Source organism: Megalopta genalis, chromosome 7 (assembly GCF_051020955.1).
Source record: "Megalopta genalis isolate 19385.01 chromosome 7, iyMegGena1_principal, whole genome shotgun sequence".
NCBI classification, from domain to species: Eukaryota; Metazoa; Arthropoda; class Insecta; order Hymenoptera; family Halictidae; genus Megalopta; species Megalopta genalis.
Genome location: NC_135019.1, coordinates 15,784,859 through 15,809,507, shown reverse-complemented (window position 1 = coordinate 15,809,507; position 24,649 = coordinate 15,784,859). Strand labels below are relative to the sequence as shown.

At 39.5% G+C, this 24,649-nt stretch overlaps 2 protein-coding genes across 10 annotated transcripts; one reads left to right on the top strand and one right to left on the bottom strand.

Annotated features, from left to right (window-relative positions):
• The first annotated feature begins 29 nt into the window (after positions 1-29).
• On the top strand, positions 30-17,500 carry LOC117221674 (alpha-2-macroglobulin-like protein 1). Of its 4 annotated transcripts, none has more exons than XM_076523735.1 (26): positions 30-266; positions 590-747; positions 2,571-2,809; positions 2,889-3,005; positions 3,072-3,238; positions 3,905-4,013; positions 4,105-4,338; positions 4,494-4,736; positions 6,237-6,568; positions 6,671-7,029; positions 7,095-7,267; positions 7,910-8,015; positions 8,111-8,276; positions 10,260-10,488; positions 10,580-10,785; positions 11,188-11,537; positions 11,619-11,863; positions 11,931-12,182; positions 12,453-12,845; positions 12,940-13,174; positions 13,270-13,442; positions 13,511-13,964; positions 14,431-14,768; positions 14,841-14,895; positions 15,118-15,342; positions 16,511-17,500. In XM_076523735.1, the coding sequence occupies exons 1-26, from the start codon at positions 190-192 to the stop codon at positions 16,708-16,710; spliced, it is 5,835 nt and encodes a 1,944-aa protein (XP_076379850.1). In that variant the 5' UTR covers positions 30-189; the 3' UTR covers positions 16,711-17,500. The 4 variants fall into 4 exon arrangements, with proteins under 4 accessions (XP_076379850.1, XP_076379851.1, XP_076379849.1 ...); XM_076523736.1 differs by having other exon boundaries at positions 2,571-2,815; positions 7,107-7,267; XM_076523734.1 differs by having other exon boundaries at positions 2,571-2,815.
• On the bottom strand, positions 17,377-24,598 carry LOC117221675 (uncharacterized). Of its 6 annotated transcripts, XM_033472826.2 has the most exons (14): positions 24,457-24,598; positions 23,535-23,596; positions 23,367-23,440; positions 23,153-23,237; positions 22,987-23,078; positions 22,619-22,905; positions 22,234-22,533; positions 21,875-22,003; positions 21,576-21,732; positions 21,201-21,494; positions 20,870-21,009; positions 20,436-20,803; positions 20,278-20,363; positions 17,377-20,184 (listed from the first exon to the last, which is right to left on the bottom strand). In XM_033472826.2, the coding sequence occupies exons 1-14, from the start codon at positions 24,526-24,528 to the stop codon at positions 19,709-19,711; spliced, it is 2,622 nt and encodes an 873-aa protein (XP_033328717.2). In that variant the 5' UTR covers positions 24,529-24,598; the 3' UTR covers positions 17,377-19,708. The 6 variants fall into 6 exon arrangements, with proteins under 6 accessions (XP_033328717.2, XP_033328714.2, XP_033328718.2 ...); XM_033472823.2 differs by having other exon boundaries at positions 17,377-20,363; XM_033472827.2 differs by having other exon boundaries at positions 17,377-20,363; positions 20,436-20,695.
• Between the last annotated feature and the right edge of the window lie 51 nt (positions 24,599-24,649).

Below are 24,649 nucleotides of genomic sequence, written 5' to 3'. Positions count from 1 at the left end.
ATCATGGTTTCAGTCTGCGCGCAGCGTACAGCTACGCGTATCGATCACGTTCTTTTATTGCACAGGAAATTGTGCACTGCGTTTATCAAACTGGTCTGGGACCAGTCGTTGAACAGTTCGTGAAACATGTTCGCGGGCACGGTACTCCGGGAATAAACAGTGTGAACATCTCGAACTGTATACATATATATGATGGAGAAACACGTGTTTTCGGTGCTTGTTTGTTTGGTAGCGTTTTTGCATCCCTCCAAGGAGGCGGTTGATCGGTAAGTGATAGTCAATGAATATCGATCGATCGGATTGCAGAACTTTATGCAGATTCACGTCTTCCAAGCATTTTAAGGAGATTGTAATTTCATTCGATTTCTTTTTTGTAAAGCGACAAATTGGATAAGAAACGAAACGGTATTATTCGATCGTAGGCAACTTGGGTTGCACAATTTTTGAAATATAAGTTTCGCGGGCTTCTTCTCGCTCTTCGTTTTTTTTTTGTTTTACCTGTGTAAGACAAGTCTGTGATTTGTTCATCTTTTATTAAGATCCATCGATGAGAAATGTATCCGGCAAAATTGATCGGGTTTGCTTTCAGGGGATATGTTTTTACGATGCCGCAAGTATTGTTAGCCGGTGAAGTTGAGCGTGGGTGCCTCTCTCTGCACAATTTGGAGCCACCGGCTGTTATCAAACTTGATTTGTTGTCCCCGAACATGGAATTGATGTCGACCACTTCTTCCATATTTTTATCAGGTAGTTACTTCGAACAAGCTATTAAAGAGCGCTTAAAAAAGGAAACGGTATAAATTCAACGTACCCATTATTTTTAATAAACGATTTTATAGAAATTTATAATAGACTCGCACGGCAAAAGTTCTACTACAAGATCACAGGTTTCGAGAAGCATTTATTGTAATAGCAGCTGTTTCTTTATCTGAATCCAGACCTCTGACCTCTTGTTACGTATACAGGAGTGTCCTTTACATCTTGTTTTATCAATATCGGACTGATAAGAGTTACCAGGAATAATATGCAGATAGCATTTTATTTGCGGTTCTATTAAACGGGATGCAGCTTCGTGCAGCATCGTTTAGGAGCTTCGAATTAAATTCACGCGAAAAAAGATTGAAATCACTTGTTGTCGCATCGACGAAACTGTAATAATTTCATAATCGTTTCGAACGACGTAATGCACATATATACAACAATAATAACAGGCTTTCGATAAACGTGGTTCCCCTTTCCGGGGTCGCAACCGCAGCATCGCTCTGTTTTAGAAGCTTCGTTTTTCAAAGTCGCATTTTCCATAATTCGGTTCTTTTTTATTTCTGGCGTCGGTCGGTCCTTTCGTCTCGCGTCGGGCTCTTTAAACAGATCGTAAATTGAAATTGTCGTCGCTTCCTGTGGGGGAACTGAATTGGCCGACTCCCTCTCTGGAGGGGAAATAAGCAATCGCTGGAATACATGGGAAACCTATTTATATTGTTATATACGGGGTGAATAACGAAGATTGGCTATTTAACTCGATCAAGGTCCGACTTCGTTGAATAAATACGTTTGATATATCAATATCTTAGGGACGGTGAAACATGATGCGCAAAATACTTAGAGTGTCCCTAGCAGCTTGAGAACAAAACGGTCACAAAATCGGTCCGTCCGCGTGCTCGCACAATCGTTGAAAAATATTCTATTTTCTCGATCTACTTTATTCTGGATTCAGCGCCCCATCCCAGTATCCTAATACCAAAAAAAAAACATTTTATTACTCGAACCATTCTTCTATAAAACGTATCCTATTCGAATAAAACTAAGCCTATTCCCTAATTATTTATTACATAAGCAATCGCTGGAATACATGGGAAACTTATTTATATTGTTATATACGAGGTGAATAACGAAGATTGGCTATTTAACTCGATCAAGGTCCGACTTCGTTGAATAAATACGTTTGATATATCAATATCTTAGGGACGGTGAAACATGATGCGCAAAATACTTAGAGTGTCCGTAGCAGCTTGAGAACAAAACGGTCACAAAATCGGCCCGTCCGCGTGCTCGCACAATCGTTGAAAAATATTCTATTTTCTCGATCTACTTTATTCTGGATTCAGCGACCCATCCCAGTATCCTAATACCAAAAAAAAAACATTTTATTACTCGAACCATTCTTCTATAAAACGTATCCTATTCGAATAAAACTAAGCCCATTCCCTAATTACTTATTTCGTCATGTTTAATCATACGCCGCGGAAATACCGCAGTCTTACCAGTTTTCAAAAGCTTCGCGAAGCAAAATTGTAACCTTCATAGTGTTCTGATACACACATATAGGTAACTGTAGGCCTAACAATCAGCTAAATCGACGCACGGTTAGATTGTCTTCTTAGTATCAATTTATCAATTAGGGACATCCTTTTACACGAATGCCAGTTGTGTTATGTTTTGTAGCTCGTTGCAATAAGGAAGATCGTCGTACCGGTATCAGATACTAATTAAGTTAGCTATCCTTAGCCGCGTCGTTGTTCGTTTATTCGATTTACATAAATCGCGTGCGCCGATTTTGTCGGATGTTTTAGGTGCGGAAACATGTTTGGAATTAGCGGTACCGTCGACGGAGCACACGACCGCGTACTTACGGTTACAAATACAGATCGATCATTTAAATTACGTGGTCGACACACAAGAAAGCTGTTACATCGAGCACGATTCTTTGCTGACTTTCGTGGAAACGGACAAAGCTGTATATAAACCGGGCCAGGACGTGAACATTAGGATCGTTATGCTTAAGCACAACTTGAAAATTTGGAAGGAATCGGTGGGTGTAAGATCTCTGTTAAAGATCGTCTTTTCTTTTTGCGATTTCATCGAACACCGTTTCTCGTCTTGTTGCACAGATCCCCAAAGTATGGATTGAAAATCCATCGGAGATCAGGGTTGCGCAATGGGCGAACGTGAACACGGAAAACGGCATGGCGCAGTTGCTGTTTCCATTATCGCCGGAACAAAGCTCGGTAAAAGAGTGCGTTCGTTTCTTTTACCGGATCTAACTGAAATAATGAATTCGTTGGTTACGACAGGGAACATGGAAGATCAAAGTGGAAAAGAAAAGATCGCATCCGCAGCTGATCCACACGGCTACATTCGAAGTGACGAAATACGTGCTGCAGAGGTTCCAAGTCACGGTCAAATCGCCAGGGTATATTTTAGCCGACGCGGATAATGTCACTTGGACTATTTGCGCAAAGTAATTATCGCGATTACGCCTGATTATTAATGCTTTAGCTACCGTGTGAACTCTTCGAGATAGGCTTTTACGTTCGTGTTTCATTACGATTCGCGATTCTTAATATTTCGATGGAGTACAGTAATGTCTCCCTTACCGACGCTCAGGTTGTGTACGGAAATGGACAATTTGGGAGGAGGAGATACGATTATTCGAACCTTGCGACTCGTTCTTATAGTTGTTGACAATGAAAAACGAGCAACAAGGCTCGAACAATCGTATCTCCTCTTCCCATATTGTCCATTTTTCTGTACAATCTGAGCGTTAATTAGAGATTATACAGTAATATAATACTTTAATAATGTATAATCTCTAATAATATAATATAAATAATATTAAATAATATTACTATTATTATATTATTTATATTATTTATATTAAATAATATTACTATTATTACCATTATTATATTATTTATATTAAATAATATTAAATAATATATATTTATATTACTATTATTATATTACTTATATATAAATAATATAAATAATATTACCTAATACATTACTGTATTAGGCAATTACCGGTAGGTAAAGCGTTAACTTGATCTCGCGTCTCATACTAGTTACTTTTCTAATGAAAAATTGAAAACAAAAAAATCAACTGAAGCCGAACATTGTCCTACAGATACAGTTACGGTAAACCTGTTAAAGGTACATTGCGATTGAAATCAATCTCTCAATTGCCAAATTGGAGGGGGAAAGTCAATCTGTTGGGAACAGATTACGAGACCAAGGTGAAAAATTCCCTGTTTGCGTCGTGCTACGAGCTCGCCGTTACGTAAGGAACGTCCGAAGAAATTTAGTCTTAACGAGCGTATGTTTTAGGTGGTTTCGCCCGACGGATGCACCGATTTCGTAGTGTCCGGGTCAGATCTCGGTCTAGATTGTTGGCAGGTGGCTCCCGACAGTATCGTACTGATCGCGAATTTCACGGAGGCTGGGACCGGCGTAGTCGAATCAACCATTAGTCAGACAATGGTCGTGAATCAGGCCTTGAAGCTGGAATTCCTGCCGCACACGCCAAAGTACTTTAAACAGGGCTTGCCTTATCATGGAAAGGTATTCTCCTTGCAATATATTTTACCTTGATTGTATTTGCAAACGAAAGAAAAAACAACCATAGAAATAAGTAAAATAATTTAAATAATGGAAGCTTAAGAAATTGATCAAGTGGCTGAAGTATCCACCTTAATCCACTTGCGTTTTCTTATTAGCTACGAGTTCTACGACAAGATAATACTCCGGCACCGAACGAGAAGATACAACTTTGCTTACAAGTTCTAGAAAAAGGGGAGTTACGAGGGGAAATGGTGGAATGTCGTAATTTCAGATCAGCTGCCGACGGTTTCATCGACTTTGTCGTTCCTCCGCGCCAGAAAAATATTGTTGAATTGAAATTTATTGCCACTGGTGTCGACTATCCGACGAAATACTACTCGCCGGATAAACGGTGGTGGGTGAGTATAAATTAATCCTGCCGCGGACTTCGGTCGATCTGCGATAAATTCTCTCTAATTGATCATCAGCTTTTAAACAAACAAAAAAAATGGACGATTTAGGAAGAAGAGATACGATCATCGTCCATTTTTCTTTACGAGCCGAGGGTCAACTAGAGAGAATTTACGATATACATTTCGTACGAATGTTTCTTGTGTTAACGCTATGCCGTCCGGTGGCACCACGCTGGTGCCATGCAAAAACTATCTCTTGTATGCCGGTGGTAGCACTTTGGTGTCATTTGAAAAAACTGAAATAACATTTGAACTATATTTCTTGGGTGTTAAAAGGCAGCTAACTAACTACAGCATTGTGCTTGTTTAACTAAGAATCAAGTACGAAAATTCTTGGATGACTTATCTTAATTTTAGGAATTTATATTACCGCCATCTTCAATTTAAACTATATTTCTTGGGTGTTAAAAGGCAGCAAACTAACTATAGCATTGTGCTTGTTTAACTAAGAATCAAGTACGAAAATTCTTGGATGGCTTATCTTAATTTTAGGAATTTATATTACCGCCATCTTCAATTTGAACTATATCTCTTGGGTGTTAAAAGGCAGCAAACTAACTACAGCATTGTGCTTGTTTAACCAAGAATCAAGTACGAAAATTCTTGGATGACTTATCTTAATTTTAGGAATTTATATTACCGCCATCTTCAATTTGAACTATATCTCTTGGGTGTTAAAAGGCAGTAAACTAACTATAGCATTGTGCTTGTTTAACCAAGAATCAAGTACGAAAATTCTTGGATGACTTATCTTAATTTTAGGAATTTATATTACCGCCATCTTCAATTTGAACTATATTTCTTGGGTGTTAAAAAGCAGCAAACTAACTATAGCATTGTGCTTGTTTAACCAAGAATCAAGTACGAAAATTCTTGGATGACTTATCTTAATTTTAGGAATTTATATTACCGCCATCTTCAATTTGAACTATATCTCTTGGGTGTTAAAAGGCAGCAAACTAACTATAGCATTGTGCTTGTTTAACTAAGAATCAAGTACGAAAATTCTTGGATGACTTATCTTAATTTTAGGAATTTATATTACCGCCATCTTCGAAAAATTTTTGTTAAAATCTAACATTTCCAAGCTATTATGCCGACGTCAAGCAAAAGAATCATATCTAAGATCTGCGGACGGCATACTGTTAATAATATTCGTACATTCCTCTCAAATACGTAATCATTAGATTGCGAATCAAAACACGTACAAACCATTTTCGTCAATTATATAAAACACAGATTAAATGAAAACTGTATAATCATGTTAACGCAGCGATTCTAATGCAACACAGTATTATCAAATTTTTGTTGTGTCTTCGCTGGTCCGCTGTCTCGTTCATCAAATGTTTCCTGTATAAACGCATAAAATCCGCAGTCTAATAATCGCATTTCACGAAACTGTGTCTCAGAGAACACGGGGCAGTACATGGGGCAATTGTCTGTTAGGTGTTCATGGATCAACCATTCGCGCGAATCGTCGTACCCGATTGGTATTCGCCATCCGACAGCTACTTGGGGATAGCGCGAGGAAATCAGCCTATCGTTTGCGGCGAGAAATATTCGTTCAACGTGATGTACACCATTCCGGTTAACAGTCATATCAACGAATCGATCTCGTTTCATTGCTCGATCAATTCGAAGGGAGGCCTCTTGATACACGGCCATGTGAAACACAAGCCCACCAAAGATACCACGTTAAATTATTCGGAGTTCCGTAATCTACTGGGCGCCGATAACACCTCGGCGAACAAAACGGAGCAGAGCACGGTCGTGCATAGGTATATCCGAGTCTCTCTGACTTGCCGATACGATACGAATCGTTTCGACCATTTTAAATTCGTTCATCGAATTTTGATTTAATTCGCTGTTCTCGCGAACAGATTCCCGCTGAGCGTGAAAGTTACGCCGGGCATGGCTCCGGTCTCAGAATTATTGCTCTATTATGTGCGAGCCGACGGAGAAGTTGTCGCGGCCACATACACGATCGAGGTTGGCCACTGTTTCGAAAACAAGGTGAAGAGTGCCTGGCACACGGGTGTCCAGGTGCCGGGTGCCACGACACAGTACCACGTGGAGGCTGCGCCCTGGTCGTTCTGCAGCATTTCCGCCGTCGACAAATCGACTCGTTTTATGGCTGGCCCGAAGAAGAATCTGATCGAGACCGGCCAAACGTTCGAAGAGCTGAAACAGTTTCATTCGATGTCGACTCGTTTGCTGCCACGCCGGCAATATTGTAAACGTACGTTTTTAGCGGACAACTAATCTCCATAGATTCGAACCCTGAACGCAGACATTATGCTACAGCGAATGTTACAGCAACAATGACGACGCAAGTCGATTCGTCGATGGAAGAAATCGATCATCTGCCCAGCCCTGCGATCAAATTGGCTGAGTCGAGGTTCGAAGCGATGCGATGGAAACACTTGACGACCACCCCCATAGACATGTACTACTTGGATGCCATGCAGGCTTTCATTGTAAGACATTTTAGTACACCCTATACAGGGTGTGTCCCATGTTCAAACTTTGTTAGTGTATTCTATGGCACGAAGTAAGAAAAAAATGTTACGTAAACATAGGTCGTATAGAGCTTTATTAAGAAGTTATAACAAAAGTTCGGAATAGAGGAATAGTAATCAACTTGCTGTTACTGCGAGCATTGGCTTGAATAGATCAGCGCATGCCGTGTGTTTATGTAAGCTGTGTTTATTAATACATTTCGAAATGTATTAATAACCGTTGTTGACAATACATGATTGACATCGATCGAAGATTTTTTTTTTATTTTTTTTTTAGTCGATTACTATTCCTATTCTGAATTTTTGTTATAACTTCTTAATAAAGCTCTATGACCTATGTTTACATAACATTTCTTTCTTACTTCGTGTCATAGAATATACTGACAAAGTTTGAACATTAAAACCTGGGACACCCTGTATACGGACACATTAATCGTAGGTTTTTCAAATGACCTCGAATCATCGAATGGCGAAAGTTCATCCAAATGTTCAAAGATTCACGTCGATACGGATCGAAATAATTATCAGCCCTTTCAATAGAATCACGGCGAGTTTCGATTAGTTTACTTAACGTGTACAATTTTCTTTTCATTTCCATAGGATTTTGGGGTGGTTACTATGAGCGATTTAGTATTAACGTCGCGACCGTGCGTATACCACGAGACGTACGCAGACTTTCGAATGCACATGAATACCGCAGAATTAGGTAAAAATATACATGATATTATTTTCCTGCTAGATCGTTCGTTGTGTCTTCCGAGTTTGGAAAGAAATTCTTCGCACATGCTTCTCTGTTTTCAGACATAGTCAAAATAATGCAACCGACCGCTGTTCCTTTGATAAACTACAGAACCCTCGATGCAGCGGGTACCGTTGAAGTAGATTACGTCGACCACTTGGTTGATCGGACTGCCACATTGAGGTCGTATTTTCCTGAAACATGGCTGTGGGAACTTGTGCCTGCCGGGTATTGTTTATCACGTTTTAGCCTTTTAGTCACGACGCGCCACTATAGTGGCTTCCGCGGACGTAATCTCTCTGAACGACGCGCCACTATAGTGGCTTTCGCGGATGTCATTTCTCTGAACGACGCGCAACTATAGTGACTTCCGCGGATGTCATCTCTCTGAACGTCGCGCAACTATAGTGACTTCCGCGGATGTCATCTTTCAGAACGACGCGCCACTATAGTGGCTTCCGCGGATGTCATCTTTCAGAACGACGCGCAACTATAGTGGCTTCCGCGGATGTCATCTTTCAGAACGACGCGCCACTATAGTGGCTTCCGCGGATGTCATCTTTCAGAACGACGCGCCACTATAGTGGCTTTCGCGGATGTCATTTCTCTGAACGACGCGCAACTATAGTGACTTCCGCGGATGTCATCTCTCTGAACGTCGCGCAACTATAGTGACTTCCGCGGATGTCATCTCTCTGAACGTCGCGCAACTATAGTGACTTCCGCGGATGTCATCTTTCAGAACGACGCGCCACTATAGTGGCTTCCGCGGATGTCATCTTTCAGAACGACGCGCAACTATAGTGGCTTCCGCGGATGTCATCTTTCAGAACGACGCGCCACTATAGTGGCTTCCGCGGATGTCATCTTTCAGAACGACGCGCCACTATAGTGGCTTTCGCGGATGTCATTTCTCTGAACGACGCGCAACTATAGTGACTTCCGCGGATGTCATCTCTCTGAACGTCGCGCAACTATAGTGACTTCCGCGGATGTCATCTCTCTGAACGTCGCGCAACTATAGTGACTTCCGCGGATGTCATCTCTCTGAACGTCGCGCAACTATAGTGACTTCCGCGGATGTCATCTCTCTGAACGTCGCGCCACTATAGTGACTTCCGCGGATGCCATCTTTCAGAACGACGCGCCACTATAGTGGCTTCCGCGGATGTCATCTTTCAGAACGACGCGCCACTATAGTGGCTTTCGCGGATGTCATCTCTCTGAACGACGCGCCACTATAGTGGCTTTCGCGGATGTCATTTCTCTGAACGACGCGCAACTATAGTGACTTCCGCGGATGTCATCTTTCAGAACGACGCGCCACTATAGTGGCTTCCGCGGATGTCATCTTTCAGAACGACGCGCCACTATAGTGACTTCCGCGGATGTCATCTTTCAGAACGACGTGCCACTATAGTGGCTTCCGCGGATGTCATCTTTCAGAACGACGCGCCACTATAGTGGCTTCCGCGGATGTCATCTCTCTGAACGACGCGCAACTATAGTGACTTCCGCGGATGTCATCTTTCAGAACGACGCGCCGCTATAATGGCTTCCGCGGATGTCATCTCTCTGAACGACGCGCAACTATAGTGGCTTACTCTAGTAGCTCACTCGCTCATCGTTTGAATCAAATAATCGTCTTTATATGCATTGTTTCACACTTCTTTTGTCTTCGCAGCGATTTACAACAGTCTACAGGGTGTTCCAAAAATGTCTCGCAATCTGGAAATGGCGGGTTCCTCGGATCATTTGAAGCAACTTCTTCCTTTACACAAATTTTCTCCGAGGCACCGTTAACGAGTTATTAACGAAAAACAGTGACGCGAGGCGGCCCAGCCAACCACCACGCGAAGCCCAGTTCCGCTCATTGGCTCGATCGTCTCGCGCCAGCTGAGCTCGCCTCTCATTGGTCACTGTTTTTCGTTAATAACTCGTTAACGGTGCCTCGGAGAACATTTTTGTAAAGGGAAAAGTTGCTTCAAATGGCCTGAGGAACCCGCTACTTTCGGATTGCGAGACATTTTTGGGACACCCTGTATATACAGACAGAATATACAGTATCAGACTTTGTACAGTACATATCAGACTCTGCCGTCCAGAGAAATAGCATCGCGCAGAATTCAGCCGTACCTAAAAGTTTAAGTTATCGTCTTTTTAAATATCGATCCAAACAACATCACCCGATCGCATTCGTCGCTTTCGTAGGAAGGAAGGCAAGGTCACGATAGAACGCACTCTTCCGCACACCATCACCGATTGGATCGGTTACACAACGTGCATCTCGCCCATACACGGCCTCGGGATAGCACCACCGACCACCATAACGGCGTTCCAACCGTTCTTCCTCGACTACACCCTGCCGTACAGCGTGAAACGCGGGGAGATGTTGCACATGAAGGTGTCGCTCTTCAATTACATGCAACATCGGCTACCAGTATGTTCTCGATCAAGCCGAATCGATTCGATGTTGAACTTATTTTACGAAAATAATCGTCGAACGTATAAAAACACGTAAAATTGCATAGGTCAGAATTAAATTGGAAGAGGCGACAGGACTCGACCTACATTTATCGCATCCTACCGCTTCGTTTTGCGTGAACCCGCGGGACAGCGTTGTCCACGAGTACATTCTCAGGCCTCGTGTTATAGGAGAAGTTAATATCACAGTGTCCGCGTCGGTGGATCCCGATTTCGAAGAACCATGCGGACCGGAAACCTTGGTCTATACACGGTAACTGTTCTCATCGCTTTAGCTACCGGAAGCCTATTCGTACGATTGTTTAATGACTGTACTATGACCGAAAGAAACTGAGACAGTATCCTTAAAAAAAAAGTAGTCTTCAAAAAGATTATAACTTGTTGGTTTAGGTTAACAATTAATGAAAAACAGATGGGTACAACTATAACAGTAATATAATAATAATGATAATAGTAACAGTAATAATTATACTGCGGATGCTTATGCAGAATAAAAATTGTCTACATCTGTGGTAAGAAGCAAAAGTCACTTAGGAATTGTCTTACTTCTTCCAATGGTTATAGTATATGCTCAATTTTGTAATAAATCCATAAAATCCGTAGGCTAATAATGATAACAGTGTCTCCGTAATATCCTATTGTTTTTATCTTTAAGAGACGCCATTATGAAGCCAATTCTCGTACTGCCGGAGGGTTACCCTGTGGAAGAGACAAAGTCAACGTTCATTTGCCCGAAGGAGTTCAGTGACGATTCCATGATCGTATGGGATTTAATATTACCGAAGGACGTTGTGCCGAACAGCGGTAGGGCGTACGTGAGTTTGATAGGGGACATTTTGGGACCGGCTCTCGAAAATTTGGACAAGCTCGTGCAGCTGCCGATGGGCTGCGGCGAACAGAACATGGTACTCTTCGTCCCAAATATTCATGTGATCAAATATCTGAAAGCTATCGGCATCGAGAACTCGGCGCTCCGAGCGAGAGCTATTAAGAACATGGAGAAAGGTAAATACTCGATGTTACGAAGCTCTTGTTGCTCGTGAAATTTAGCTATCGTTAACTGCAAATCTTGAACGTATGACAAAGGATACCAGCGAGAGTTGAACTATAGACATCCGGATGGCTCGTATTCCGCGTTCGGCGCCCAAACCTCGGGAGACGAAGGATCCATATGGTTGACCGCGTTCGTTTTGAAATCGTTCGCTCAAGCTCGGGACCTGATTCACATCGACGAGCAGGACCTGTCGTTATCTGCTCGATGGATCCTCATGAAGCAGCTGGAGAACGGTTGTTTCCCCGTGGTGGGCAGAGTCTTCCACAAACAGATGAAGGTGCGACCGTTACGAAACTTCGAATTATCAACGAGAAATCGAACTAACGCGTGCTTCTCTATCGTAGGGTGGCCTCGAGGATGACAGTTCGTCGACAGCGTTGACCGCCTACATTCTAATTTCTTTCATCGAATCTGGATTATTCTCCCAATGGACGTCCCCCCATAAGGCCGTGGATTGTATTAGGTTGGGCTTGCAGAAACACAACGAGAATTTATATACGTTCGCTCTCGCCACATACGCTTTCACCCTGATGGGACCTACGCCAGAAATTTACTGGATGGTGTCGTTGCTGATGAATCGTGCCACGCGACACAATGTACGAACAGATACGTTGTACATCACAGTTTCCCTTCGAGAGCAGTTTATTCTTAACCCTCGGATGGCTGAAATTCGGTTTATTTTCACCCAGGGTTACAAGTTAAAGAAAAGTAATATCGTCAAAAGTGTCCGCCTTGCGAGGGTTAAAAAAGGACTGCGAACCAGAACAGATTGAGAAATCATTTTGTACACGGTGCTCCACGATTGGTAGCTATATTGTTGAGTAGACAAAAGTTCTGTAATGTTAAATATAACTCGTATTTTGTAGGACCTGCTTTGGTGGGAGGACAAATCGAAACCTTCCCTAAGCCTGAGCATCGAGATAACGGCGTACGCCGTGCTCACGTTGATCAAATTAGGCGGAGAAGTGAACATGGTGCATGCTTTAAAGGCTATTCGTTGGATGTCGAAGCAGCGAAACGCCGAGGGTGGATTCTCGTCCACGCAAGACACTATTCTCGCCCTGGAGGCTCTGACGAAATTTCCCGCGGCGATGAACAACAACAACACCGATCTCTCGGTTCTGGTGACAGCGTCGGAAGTGGACCACGTCTACAAAATGCACAACGACAATCGCATGGTCCTCACGCAAATCCAACTACCCATCTTGCCGACCATCGTCGAAATCTTTGCGGAGGGCGAGGGCTGCGTGTTGGTACAGGTCAGAGGACGCATTCGATCGCTTCCACCTTCAACAAGCATTTTCACAGAGAAGGTATTAACTTCGTTTTTTGTTCGATTGCTTTCGAATCTAGAGCAACATCAAGTACAACGTTGCGCACGCCACCGGTTCCGACGCGTTCGATCTCTCGGTAATGGCACATTCTGGAGCCCTCGAGAACGAATGTTCGGTACAGAAGATTACAATCTGCGCCCGTTACAAAATAGCGGATAGAGAAAGTAACATGGCTGTGGCCGAAGTTGGAATGATCAGCGGCTACGCACCGGACCGAACGAGCTTGTACTCGTTACTGGGGAAACCATCGACGAGTAAGTCTCGTTCAGCTTACAGAATCCATCGCTCAATTATTTCGCGGAGTAGTTCGAACAATCGAATGATCTCGGCATTAAAACCCTAATCGTAGAAGTGAAGCGTTTCGAGGAAGACCGCGACGTCGTTTCTATTTACTTCGACAAGCTGACTGACCAGGAGACTTGCATCTCGTTCATGGTGATGAGGGAGACCGTGGTCGACTCTCTGGAGCCAGCGAACGTGAAACTTTACGACTACTATCAGCCGGAACTGACGGTGTCCAACGTAAGTTCCATCGGGAAACGTATCGAAACGATATTGTTCCATGAAACTGATCGAAAATATATTTTCAGAGTTACAATTTCGCTCCAACTTGTAGCAGCGCGGATCCCGTCGAAAAAATCGACAATTTCACCGTTGTACAATTGTTCGCGAAGAATTTAGACGATATGCTGCTTCTGACAGAGGAGAATTTCAAAGACAAACCGGTGGAAAAGTCGGCGAAAAACTTGGCTACGGAGGATGCGAACAACAGAAATAAGATGATCAATAGGATCAGCGAGGCTGACAGAAAGTCTACGTCTTCAAGGGGGTCAAATTTATTGAACATTCTTCACGACGATGTTGTAAACAGAGAAGAAACGCTCAGGGATAATATCGACCAAGAATCAATCGCTGGAGTGCGACCCATGACCGACAATGTGCCGTTCGTGGAGAAATCGGATCCAAAAATTGGGGAAGACACTGTAGACATTGCAACGCGTGTACGAACAACCAGCGATAATACGATCTTCAATCCCTCAAACAGTGAGTAGAAAACAAAATGAATATTAACACTAAACTTACCAGGCAGTAATACTAACTGGCATGTACTGCTTCACAAAAGTGAGAGAAGACCGAATTTATTTGGAATTTGTAAAGTTAATAATATATCCAATATATCCATATTATATATATGGATATATTATTAACTTTACAATATATATATATATATATATATATATATATATATATATATATATTATATTATAATATATATTAATAATATATATAATAATATATTAATAATATATTATAATATAATATATCCAATAATATATTATTATTATATAATATATCCAATAATATATCCAATAATATAACTTATTCAAGCGTTTTCCACGAAATAGTCTCGGAACTTTGAAGAATTGCAAAATAAGAAAGCGGTCACTTTGACCGCGGTAGTTTTAGTGTTAAGACTATCCTACATCTAAATGTGACAAAGTTCTGTTAGTTCTACAGGTAGAATCTGGCAGTGGTTTAACCCCGGACGAGCCAGACAGGAGTCGCACTTTTAGTTTCGACAACGTTGATCTTAATACAGGAATGTTGAGCAACATAGAAAATCCGTCTACGGTTCCCGTGAAAGAAACCGAGGACTTCGAGGTACCAGGAAATCCATCTTTCGTTGTTGTCAGCCACGAATTAGAAACTCCGGAGGGTGTAGAGGGACCGATTCCGGTTTACACGAAATCAGATGCAGTCGATTACAAACCAGAAACTACTAGCAGTAAAAATAGTTTGTTCCATCCCTCGCTAACACCTCCGGCAGAGAGCGACGATATCTCACAGGTACATCAATAGGTTATCAAAAGAATTTACAATTTCTGCGACTATGAGCGTCCAACATTGTTTGCTTTGTAGGAGGAACTCGACAACCAGACAATCTACACAACAAACAGCGACATGCAGGTCACATGTACGCGAATATGTTTTACATTTAGTGATCATTAGATTGCAGATTTTTGTGCATATTTTAGGATAAAAGGGAAAAATAATTCTGTCAACTAGACAATTCCTCATGATGTAAAACAAAGTAAAGGAAAAATGCATAAAAATCTACAGCCTAATGATTATTACTGTTCAACTATGGTATGTTGTTCAACAACGTTGGTATTCCTTACATTATATTTTTATTTAGCATTGACTAGAACGAATCAAGCTTGTCCAACGTGTATCGACAAGCTGCCATCAAACATCAGCGATATTTATTGCTCAGCGAATGCCGTGGTTAAAGTAGCGATCAGGCGTTTGCGCAAAGCCCGGTTGTTGATAGATCTAAATGCATCCAGAGAAGTGCAACGTCTTCGTGCCACTATCAAGTTCACTTTGGATCCGAGTTGCTCCTGTTCTCTGATAGATTCCCGTACGTAGTTCAAGTCTTCTCTCTATGTCTTCCTATTACGGTAGGAGAGGTTCCTGGGAACTTCGCAGCATACCATTATCTTAAGGCATACAACTGTTGCTACCAACACAACGTAATATAATACAATACAATATTATATTAATATAATATAATATTGTATTAATATAATATTATATATTAACCACTTGACATACAATGACGTCTGGGAGACGTCATTTACTTCATGTGCCATTGTAGACTTTGACGTCTCCAAGACGTCAAGAACTGTATTCGGCGAACGCCGTGCATTTCATTATTAGATTCTTTAATTGTTTCGGTCGTGCATTGATGCTGTTTTGTTTAGACTGTTGGAGATGCTTTCCCCCTCCTAACAGTACCGATAAACAAAATTGCATCGACAAATAAAACCGACCTGTGTTCTGGAGTATAATCGTGGAATGGAAGGTGTAGACAAGCAGGACCAATCTCTTGCATGTTTCCCCCTCATGAGAAAAAGTGCAAAAGGATATAAAAATATATTTTTTTATATGTTTGATGCATCTATTTATAATGCTTATGTTTTATATTCCAAATTGCCTACTTCACAAAAGATTGTGAATTTTCGATTGAATATTGCAGAAGACATGCTTTGTAATTTGTCCCTGCCACGCGGCAGACGGTCGCAAAGTGAATGCCCAACTCGGTTACAAGCAAAATATTGGACACATTTTCCTGAACATATACCCGCGACAAATAAAAAGCAACATCCTGCAAAAAGATGCCATGTTTGCGTAAAACATAATATAAGAAGTGAAACAATTTGGCAGTGTAAAATATGCCTCGTTCCGCTACATATTACTAAATGCTTTGAGATGTATCACACATTACAAAATTATTAAATTATTATTTTATACTATTACTTAATTGTTGTACACTAACACTATACTTCAACCCTATTGAATGTTATATAGCAATGTAACTTTGAAAAGAAAAGGCCCTGTTTCTGAGCTTGTACATGAGTGTCCAGTTGAGCCAAATTAAATAGTATTCTTCGGACGCGTCTATGCACATTTTATTCGTATGTCAAGTGGTTAATATTATAATTTTTTAATAATATGTTAATATAATATAATATTGTATTAATATAATACAATACAATATTCTTTCTAAATAAAATATACTCTTGCAGCTGGAACTTTCGCGTTAATCATAAACAAGGAGAACGACTTTGTTGAATCGCATCATTCTTCCGGGGATCACCGACAGACACTGGATAGTACGTTTAATATTTACGGGTTGCCAATAGTAACCGGCGTGCCCCCAGAAATCGCGGAGGCACGAAGATCGTCGTGTTCAAATTCGGAAGAGAATCAACCGGCCGGTGATTGAACGGGACGCATACTTTTTATTTAGACATGTGACATAATTAGATTGCGGATTTGTATGCGAATTCCCCTTTTCATAGGCTGTTTTACAATAATCAGAATAAGGGGAGAAGTTGTTGTGCGAAGTAGAAAATTTATTTTGATAAAAACGCAATAAAAATCACACATAGTAAGTTTTGTTAATATATTAATATATAAAAATCCGCAGTCTAGACATAACACTGAACACTAGAGCTAGATTGTAGACCTCGCTCATTTGTAAATCTCGATCATGAAGATACGCTACTTGCAAACATCGCGCAGATTATATACATAATATCTCTGTGTCCTTTTTTTCTTATCTGCAAACATGTAAATTATATACGATAATATTAATGACAGGATAAGATATCGCGAATGGAAATATAAAAAAGATCAGTTATCATCCTCGTTGCAAATGAATTGTTACATCGGAGATGATTCATTTTATTTTTTATCAAGTCAATAAAAATTGTAAGTAAATTATATAAACTCTTTCGATGTAATCTATCAGCTCATCTTTTCTTTTAGAGCTTATATCTGGCTCTGTGTCCGTGTGTGTGTGTGTGTGTGTGTGTGAGAGAGAGAGAGGGGGAGAGATAGAGTTAAAAGAAGGAGAAACTGTAAGAATGAATCCACAAGAAAGCGAATATAACATCTTTTTGTTGCACTTTTTATTTATTATCTTTGTATCTGATCGCTACTGAAATAATTATTACAAATTAACAATCACCCTTCGAACTGTACTACATTAAATATTATTTTATTACAATGAATTTATGGTTATTTATTTATTTATTTATTTATTTATTACGGCTTTCAATTTTTCTGTTCGTTACCTATTGTTTATGCTAAGTGTTTGTCATTTAATGCTGATCTGAATTCATAGTATATTCTGTAACTACGGAGCAATATTGATAACATTCGAGAATAACATTTTTTTTCATTAATCTTTGCTATCTACCATGAACATTGATGTGTATGTGTGTTTGTATATGTGTGCGAGCGCATGTTTATTATGTGTATTTATTTATTTATTTATTTATTTATTTATTTATATTTTTCTTTCAGCATTAAATATCAAATCGCAATCGTTTCTGGATGTGTATTACTATTTTACGTTGTACACGGTGAAATGCTTGATCGAAATAAATAAAGACTATTTATTGTTCGCTAGAGACTACTCGGCACGACGCTCCGTTAAACGCAAAACCTAATCGCGCGTCATTCAGGAATGAGAAAGGAACACATTAAACATTTATAAAGAGTTGGCAGTAACATTTTCATCAGTCCAGTCGGCGTCGCACGAGATTTCGATAATAAATCGTTCTAACAGGTATCTTGAAGGTGCAATACATCTTCCGCACGAATAAATAATATTTCTATGCATAGAGATACTGGAATTCCATCGCGATCAATTCACTTAAAACAGAAAACACTTAATAATACTTTGTTACAATAGGATCATAATTTTCGCATAACTTTGTTAATATTCGCCGTTCCCCAAACACACACCTACGAATTTTTATTTTATCATTTACCCGATATTTGGAACAGCGTCGCCCAGGCAGAACATACAAAGTACTGTGACAAATATCATTTGCCTAATATAGCGGCAACAGTAATCAGTCGTTGGCAGTAAATGCGTTCAATAAATGCATCTCGTTTCAAAGTATTGTAACTGTAGATTCGATATTTCCTACTAACTACTATAAAATAGTATCATATACACATTATACGAATATTCAAAAAAAGGCAGCGATACAAAAGTTTTGATATGTGTTCCAAATATATTTTCCCTAATAAATACTTTAGATGCGTATTAAAATCTATAGCGTTAATAAGAATAGATATTTTTTTGTTGGATTTAGAAACAAACATCATTGCATATAAAAATTGCTTAGCAGTTATTGTAGAGGAAAAGGAATACTGATCAAATGATAATACTGTAATGTTGTACAATATTACACCAGTGTATAGGCATTGAAAAGAATTTACTTCTATGGAAAAATGCGACTGATACAAAAATTAATTCTAAAGTTACGTTCCACCTGGGCTGTAATAATATATCGTTTATGTTTAATTAATTCTGTCGTATCAATAATGATAATGTCATGGTTTGCTGAAACGCTATTAGAAACTGTTTCACAGGGAATACATGAAAGACACAGACGTCTCGAAACAAAGAGAAATGCGATTGTGCGCTTACCATACGAAAATGAAAGACAGGTAATGCAGGAAACAAATTGGTATAACTATATGCAAGATAAAGATATATGTTTAAGACACCAGCTCTATATTAAATTATACGCGAATTTTGTGTTTTCAATTTCGTTTTTTACCTTTGCGATTATTAAAATATAACATATTAAATCATTACAATGGTATTAAATCAGTCGGGCTCACCTTAACACGGGCAAGCAACGGGCATTAGTATAATTATACATCCACTCGAACCAAGTAGAGTTGAAATAATATATATATTAATACGTGCTACTTTAATACACTTTATAAATATACATATATTACTTGAATCTCTTATTAATTATCAAATACTACAATGTAATTAGATCAGACTCTAAGTTGAATAATTAAAATCGTTTCATTCTCGCTTCGATTTCATTTATATATTATGATACGCACTAAAGTATTGTATATCAAGGATGGATTTAATATAGAGCCTGCCTCTTCTACGCAATTTTCAATAAAATTAATAATGATGGAATAAAGAATTCACGTAGAAACAATTCACTTTGCTCTTTTACTTTCGATGTTGATGCGCTCAAGTGCAAAGTCGAATTATCAAATGTACATTCGTGAATGTACATATACAAACGATCAACACGTGACAAACGCCGATTTGCTTAACAACACAGATACGTTTATCGTATCCGGTGGTCAACGATTGTTGCAGCTATCGTAAATGCAAATGAAATGCATCAGAGATGATAGAGGAACTTACGTAAACATCAGTAGTACAGTATTCAATAGATTTTAGGTGCCGAACGATCATTAATGAGACCGCTGGTTTTCCTCAAAGAGGTCCCCCTTCGTATCTGATCCATCAATGAGTCCCTAACTTGCAATGGATCCATGATAGGTACGCGATTACCCATAATACGTCTTACACTTGCCGATTTACTCGATATATTCCCCTGTATGTTCTGTTGCTGCTGCGCCAGCTTAGCGTTCAAAGTCTCGAGAAAGCCGCTCGACGATTTCGTAGTTTTCGTTATCTGCTGCTCAATAGAGTGCTTCCTCGAAGACTTAGGACTGTTACTAGTATTGTTACTACCTGCAGCATTGTTACCTGTCGTACTGTTGATAAGCTTGGCACTGAGCACTGCCATGAAGCTTTGACCTACTCCTCCTGGCCCTTGTCCTTGAATATTTACACCTGCGTTGATCGTAGTCATTTGTGTAGCAGTCGAGCCACGTTCTTGAGAAGTCGAGCGAATCGCTGCACACGAACGTTCAACAGAAGATCGAGTAACTTGTAACACAGCATTATGTTGTAACGTGCTGGATTGATTGTTATGCGATTGTGTCTGACCTGTAGCCTTCCGTAGAAGGGAGGGACTAGCAGGAGTGTGACGCAACTCTGTAAGGGTCCTTACGGTTTCTGACACTGAGACCGACCTGCAATATTCAATACACATTGCATGAAATTGTTGCATCAAATCCATATTGCTATAAAAGACTATCTCCTACCGCTGAGGAGTAGGGCTGGCTGTGGGTGAAGAACCCTCCAACAAGAACGCCGGCGGTGGTGGAAGATTTTCAGCCTCGTCGCAAGGATTATCAGTACGTTCGTCGTTGGAACCCGTTACAGGAGTACTAAACGTGGCAGTTATGATAGTGGACGTACGTCTCGTAGGAGGAGGAGGTTTACTTGCTTGCTGCACCGATCCTCTGCGAACCGTTAAAGTAGAGGCAGCACCAGGTACGTTCCAAGCATTCTCATTTTGATTCTGAAGTGAATGAGAATGCGGTATAGTAGTCTGACTACCATAGCCACTACTAGATTCCGCACTAGATTCTGACGTTTGACTTCCACCATCTTTTTCCGTAACTTCAGTCTGAATATATTGATCGATATAAATAATAGATTATAACTATGATACCCAAGATTTTCGAAATCGTACCTTCTCTGTTCCAGATGCAGTTAGCGACGCAGGAGGTGGAGGCAGAGGCAGTTGCATCTCTTGAGCACGAGTTGCTGCTAGATTTGCTAATTCGTGCATGTTCACGTACATTGGTTGTTGAAGCTGATGAGTTACTAATTCTGCAATGTATCTCATACTTATACAGGGTTACAACTTAAATAACATATTTGGCTAAGCCATAAATAGCTTCCGCTGCAGGCGTTGCAATAATCGTGAAAAAGGTTGAACAGAGTAGAATTTGAATTTGGGAAATGGAAACAGAAATTATTTTTAGTTCAAACTAATGATTAAGTAAAAAAATGTTAAATACCTTTTGCTAAATGAGCTGGAAGCGGTAATTTAGGTTTGCCCCGGGGACTTCCGGGAGGCTCATTCTTTACTGGAACTGTTGGCCGCTCTAAACTAGAACATCTGTTTGGTATAGGAGGACGATTACTACCATTATTTCTACGCAATTGTACTCTAGATGCTTGTTGATTCGAGGAAGAACATGAAGAGGAAGAAGAAACTGGAGAAGCTGGTTGACTATGGCAACAGCCACTATTGTCTGGAGCTTGGAATGTATAAACGCTGAGAGCTGGTCTCTGATGTCCTTTTTCATAAGCTGTAGCAACGAATAACATTATTTAGTAAATTATTCGGTTTATAAAAAAGAAACAAAAATTTTAGGAACATATTTTCTTACCGGAAGAAATTGTATGCGGCCGTTCATTAACCGAGTTCTGATTTTGTCTGTCGAACTGAACTGATGTTTCCTGCAAGTCAGGCCAAGTAGCAGTGGTTACAGGTCTTGATGTTGTACAACCAGTATTTTGATTATTTTGAGAAGACACATTTGATACCTACAACAACACAGTTAACTTCAGCAACGAAACAAAAATCTTTACTCATTGAAAAAATATAGAGAGAACTTTATTTAGTGTCGAAAGTGAAGAGAAGGAAATCGTGAAACGCTAACAGGCTTCTAATTTCTAGCAACCTTACCTGATGCTCGGAAATTGGTTGTGTATATAATGTATCCTGTGAAGTGAAGCCAGAGTCACGGGAACTACCGTTTGCCAAGTGGCGCAGCGTCATCATACCACTGATGCTGGAGGGCCTGACACCGACAGACTACAACGAGTACAACATCGACTACCACATACAAGAAGCTGATGCCGAATGGCGCTCATGCTATAATCTACCAGCAACTACTTACATGATATATTATATATGTATATAGGTAGTGCATAAACAGTGAAACTAATATGCCATGCATTGTAAGGGTTAACATTCCTAGTTCAATGAATTAGCATGGAGAAAGAGAACATAGTATTGTTTTCGTATGTTTCGAAAATGTTCACCTGAGAGAGCGATCTATGCCAAGGATGTCCAGATGGGCTCGGATGACTTTTACAAGAACCGCTGCTACTGCTAGTCAGAGAACTGATTGAACACATTGAACTTTTTCTTGATCCAAGAGACAAAGAAGGACTGGAAGGAGGCGTAGCTAGCGACCATTGTGCAACGTCGCAACCTTTTATATCTGTTATCACTTGTTCCGATGCAGGTGGTAGATGATGCGGAGAGGCAGCATGTCGTTGCAACTGATCGGAGACTTCTTGAAGATGTGTCAGTTCCATTAGCATAGCAATTTCCTCGTCCTACGCATTTTTGTAGACGTTATTGTAGGCATTGTTGAGAAGTAAAATTGTTAATTACTTGTTAAGTGCAGTTAACTTTACTAACGAGTACTGGTTTCAGGAATCTTGAGAGAAGACAAAATCTGCCTCTTTCCTCGAGCAAAGCCGCGCGAACGGCTCTTCTTTCTGTTTCTTCTAAACTTAGGCGTTTTTCTTGGACAACTGCAGCAGATGATTCTAGCATTCGGTTGAACTCAACATCACCAGTCAAAGTACCATGACTTTGCGGTTGCCCTTGCCCGTGCAAATGTTGTCCTTTGCGCGCCTTTTTCTTTTGTAATCGTAATGTGTCTGTAGAGCGCTTTTTCAATTCTGCTCTTGCTTTTTTATATTCTACAACAAATACAGAACAAGCTAATGTTACAATCTTACAAAACTTATACTTAAATTATTGCAATAATGTCCGGTATTAACCTTTGGCATGTTCCTTATCTAAATTTATTAAAGACTTTTTCCAGTCTTCTAATTTTTCTTGAAGAGGCAACACCAAGCAATCCATAATAGCACTAGAAAAAACAAGTATAATTAAATACATATTAAACACTAATAAAAATATTATAATATATTAAAAACCAGTTACCTGGTAAAGGATTTCATACGTGTCTCCACAGCTTTATGTCTAAGACATATTCTAGTTAAAGCAGTTCCAATTTCTTTCGTTGCACCTAAAATATGTTATGTATCGGTTTTATCGAATGTCAACATGAGTAGAAGGTAAAATAATGTAGTAAAAAACCAGAAACAAATTTTGCATATGCAGTGCAATATATACAATTATACCATAAATAATTTACCTCTTGCATTAGTTGCAGCATCAGCAATTTTTTGAAAAGTTTCAAGATATGCAGAAACAGCTAAAATAGCAGCCCTGAAATAAACGAAAATATAATTAAAAATATTTTGTTATTAAAGTACTGAAAATTAAGTAACAAATAATACAATAAATGAAACTAATATATTACCTCAAGCATGAATGTAATTTTGTTGCTTTTGAAATTAAATCTTCCCATAATGGTGCACCATTCTAAAAACAAAAAAGTCTGTAACAGTTCCATATTTATGTTTAATCAATTTAGATATGCTCTACTTTTGCTTAACTATAGTTGTATTATGTGATATCGCAGAATAACTTTACATGTTCAATGCAGATAATGCAATCGCATACGCCTACTTATAATATATGATTACATGTTTTCCGAACATTGGCTATGAGTGTATTAATATGATATTAAACAGCACAAAGAAAAATTACATATTTAATTTTTAATTAAAAAATAAGTAAATAAATGAAAATTTGCAAATTAGATCTGAACAAATAAAATCATTAAAACATTAATTCTCCTCGTGTTTGTTTTGTCCCATTTTAATCACCGTAACATTTTAAATATTTATAACATTCAAAACATTTCGAATGAATGTTTGTTATGTTTGTATAATTTTCACATTACATTCGAATATTTGTTTTATTAAATCTCAAAATTCAAATACTATCCTTGCAAAATTGACTCGGGTTTAGATGTCATTAAAAATGATTGGACAATACATCAAAGCTCTTTGAACATGTGTAAATTAGCGTCTGTCCTCATTCTGCTGCATTAAATATCTCAATGGTTTCGGAGAATAGCTTTCAAAACCAGAGCACCGTAACGTTCACAAATAGTCTAATAATAACCGAAAGGAACATATTATTTCGTATGACCGTATGTACTAATTTCATAGTATTTACAAAAGTATAGGACTCAACGAAACAGCATCGACATCGCGCCTTTGCCTGCATCGTAAATTGTGCAACGTAGAGAAACGTACAAAAAACAATGAACAGGAAAAACGCAATTGAATAATTCAAATTTAAATATCGAATGTTAAAAACACAGCACTACTCACCTTCATGTCAGTGATAATCTGTTGAAAGAGGCCACCCAAAGCACTGCACTCTCTCTCAATTGTTGCATCCATCTTTGACGATCCGAAATGATTTTGTTACTTGCCCTCAATAAAGTTCTTCCGCATCAGAATCGTTGAAAAGTTCACTTCTTGTCATCTCTACGGGAATGTACGGAATTGCCGTAAGAATATT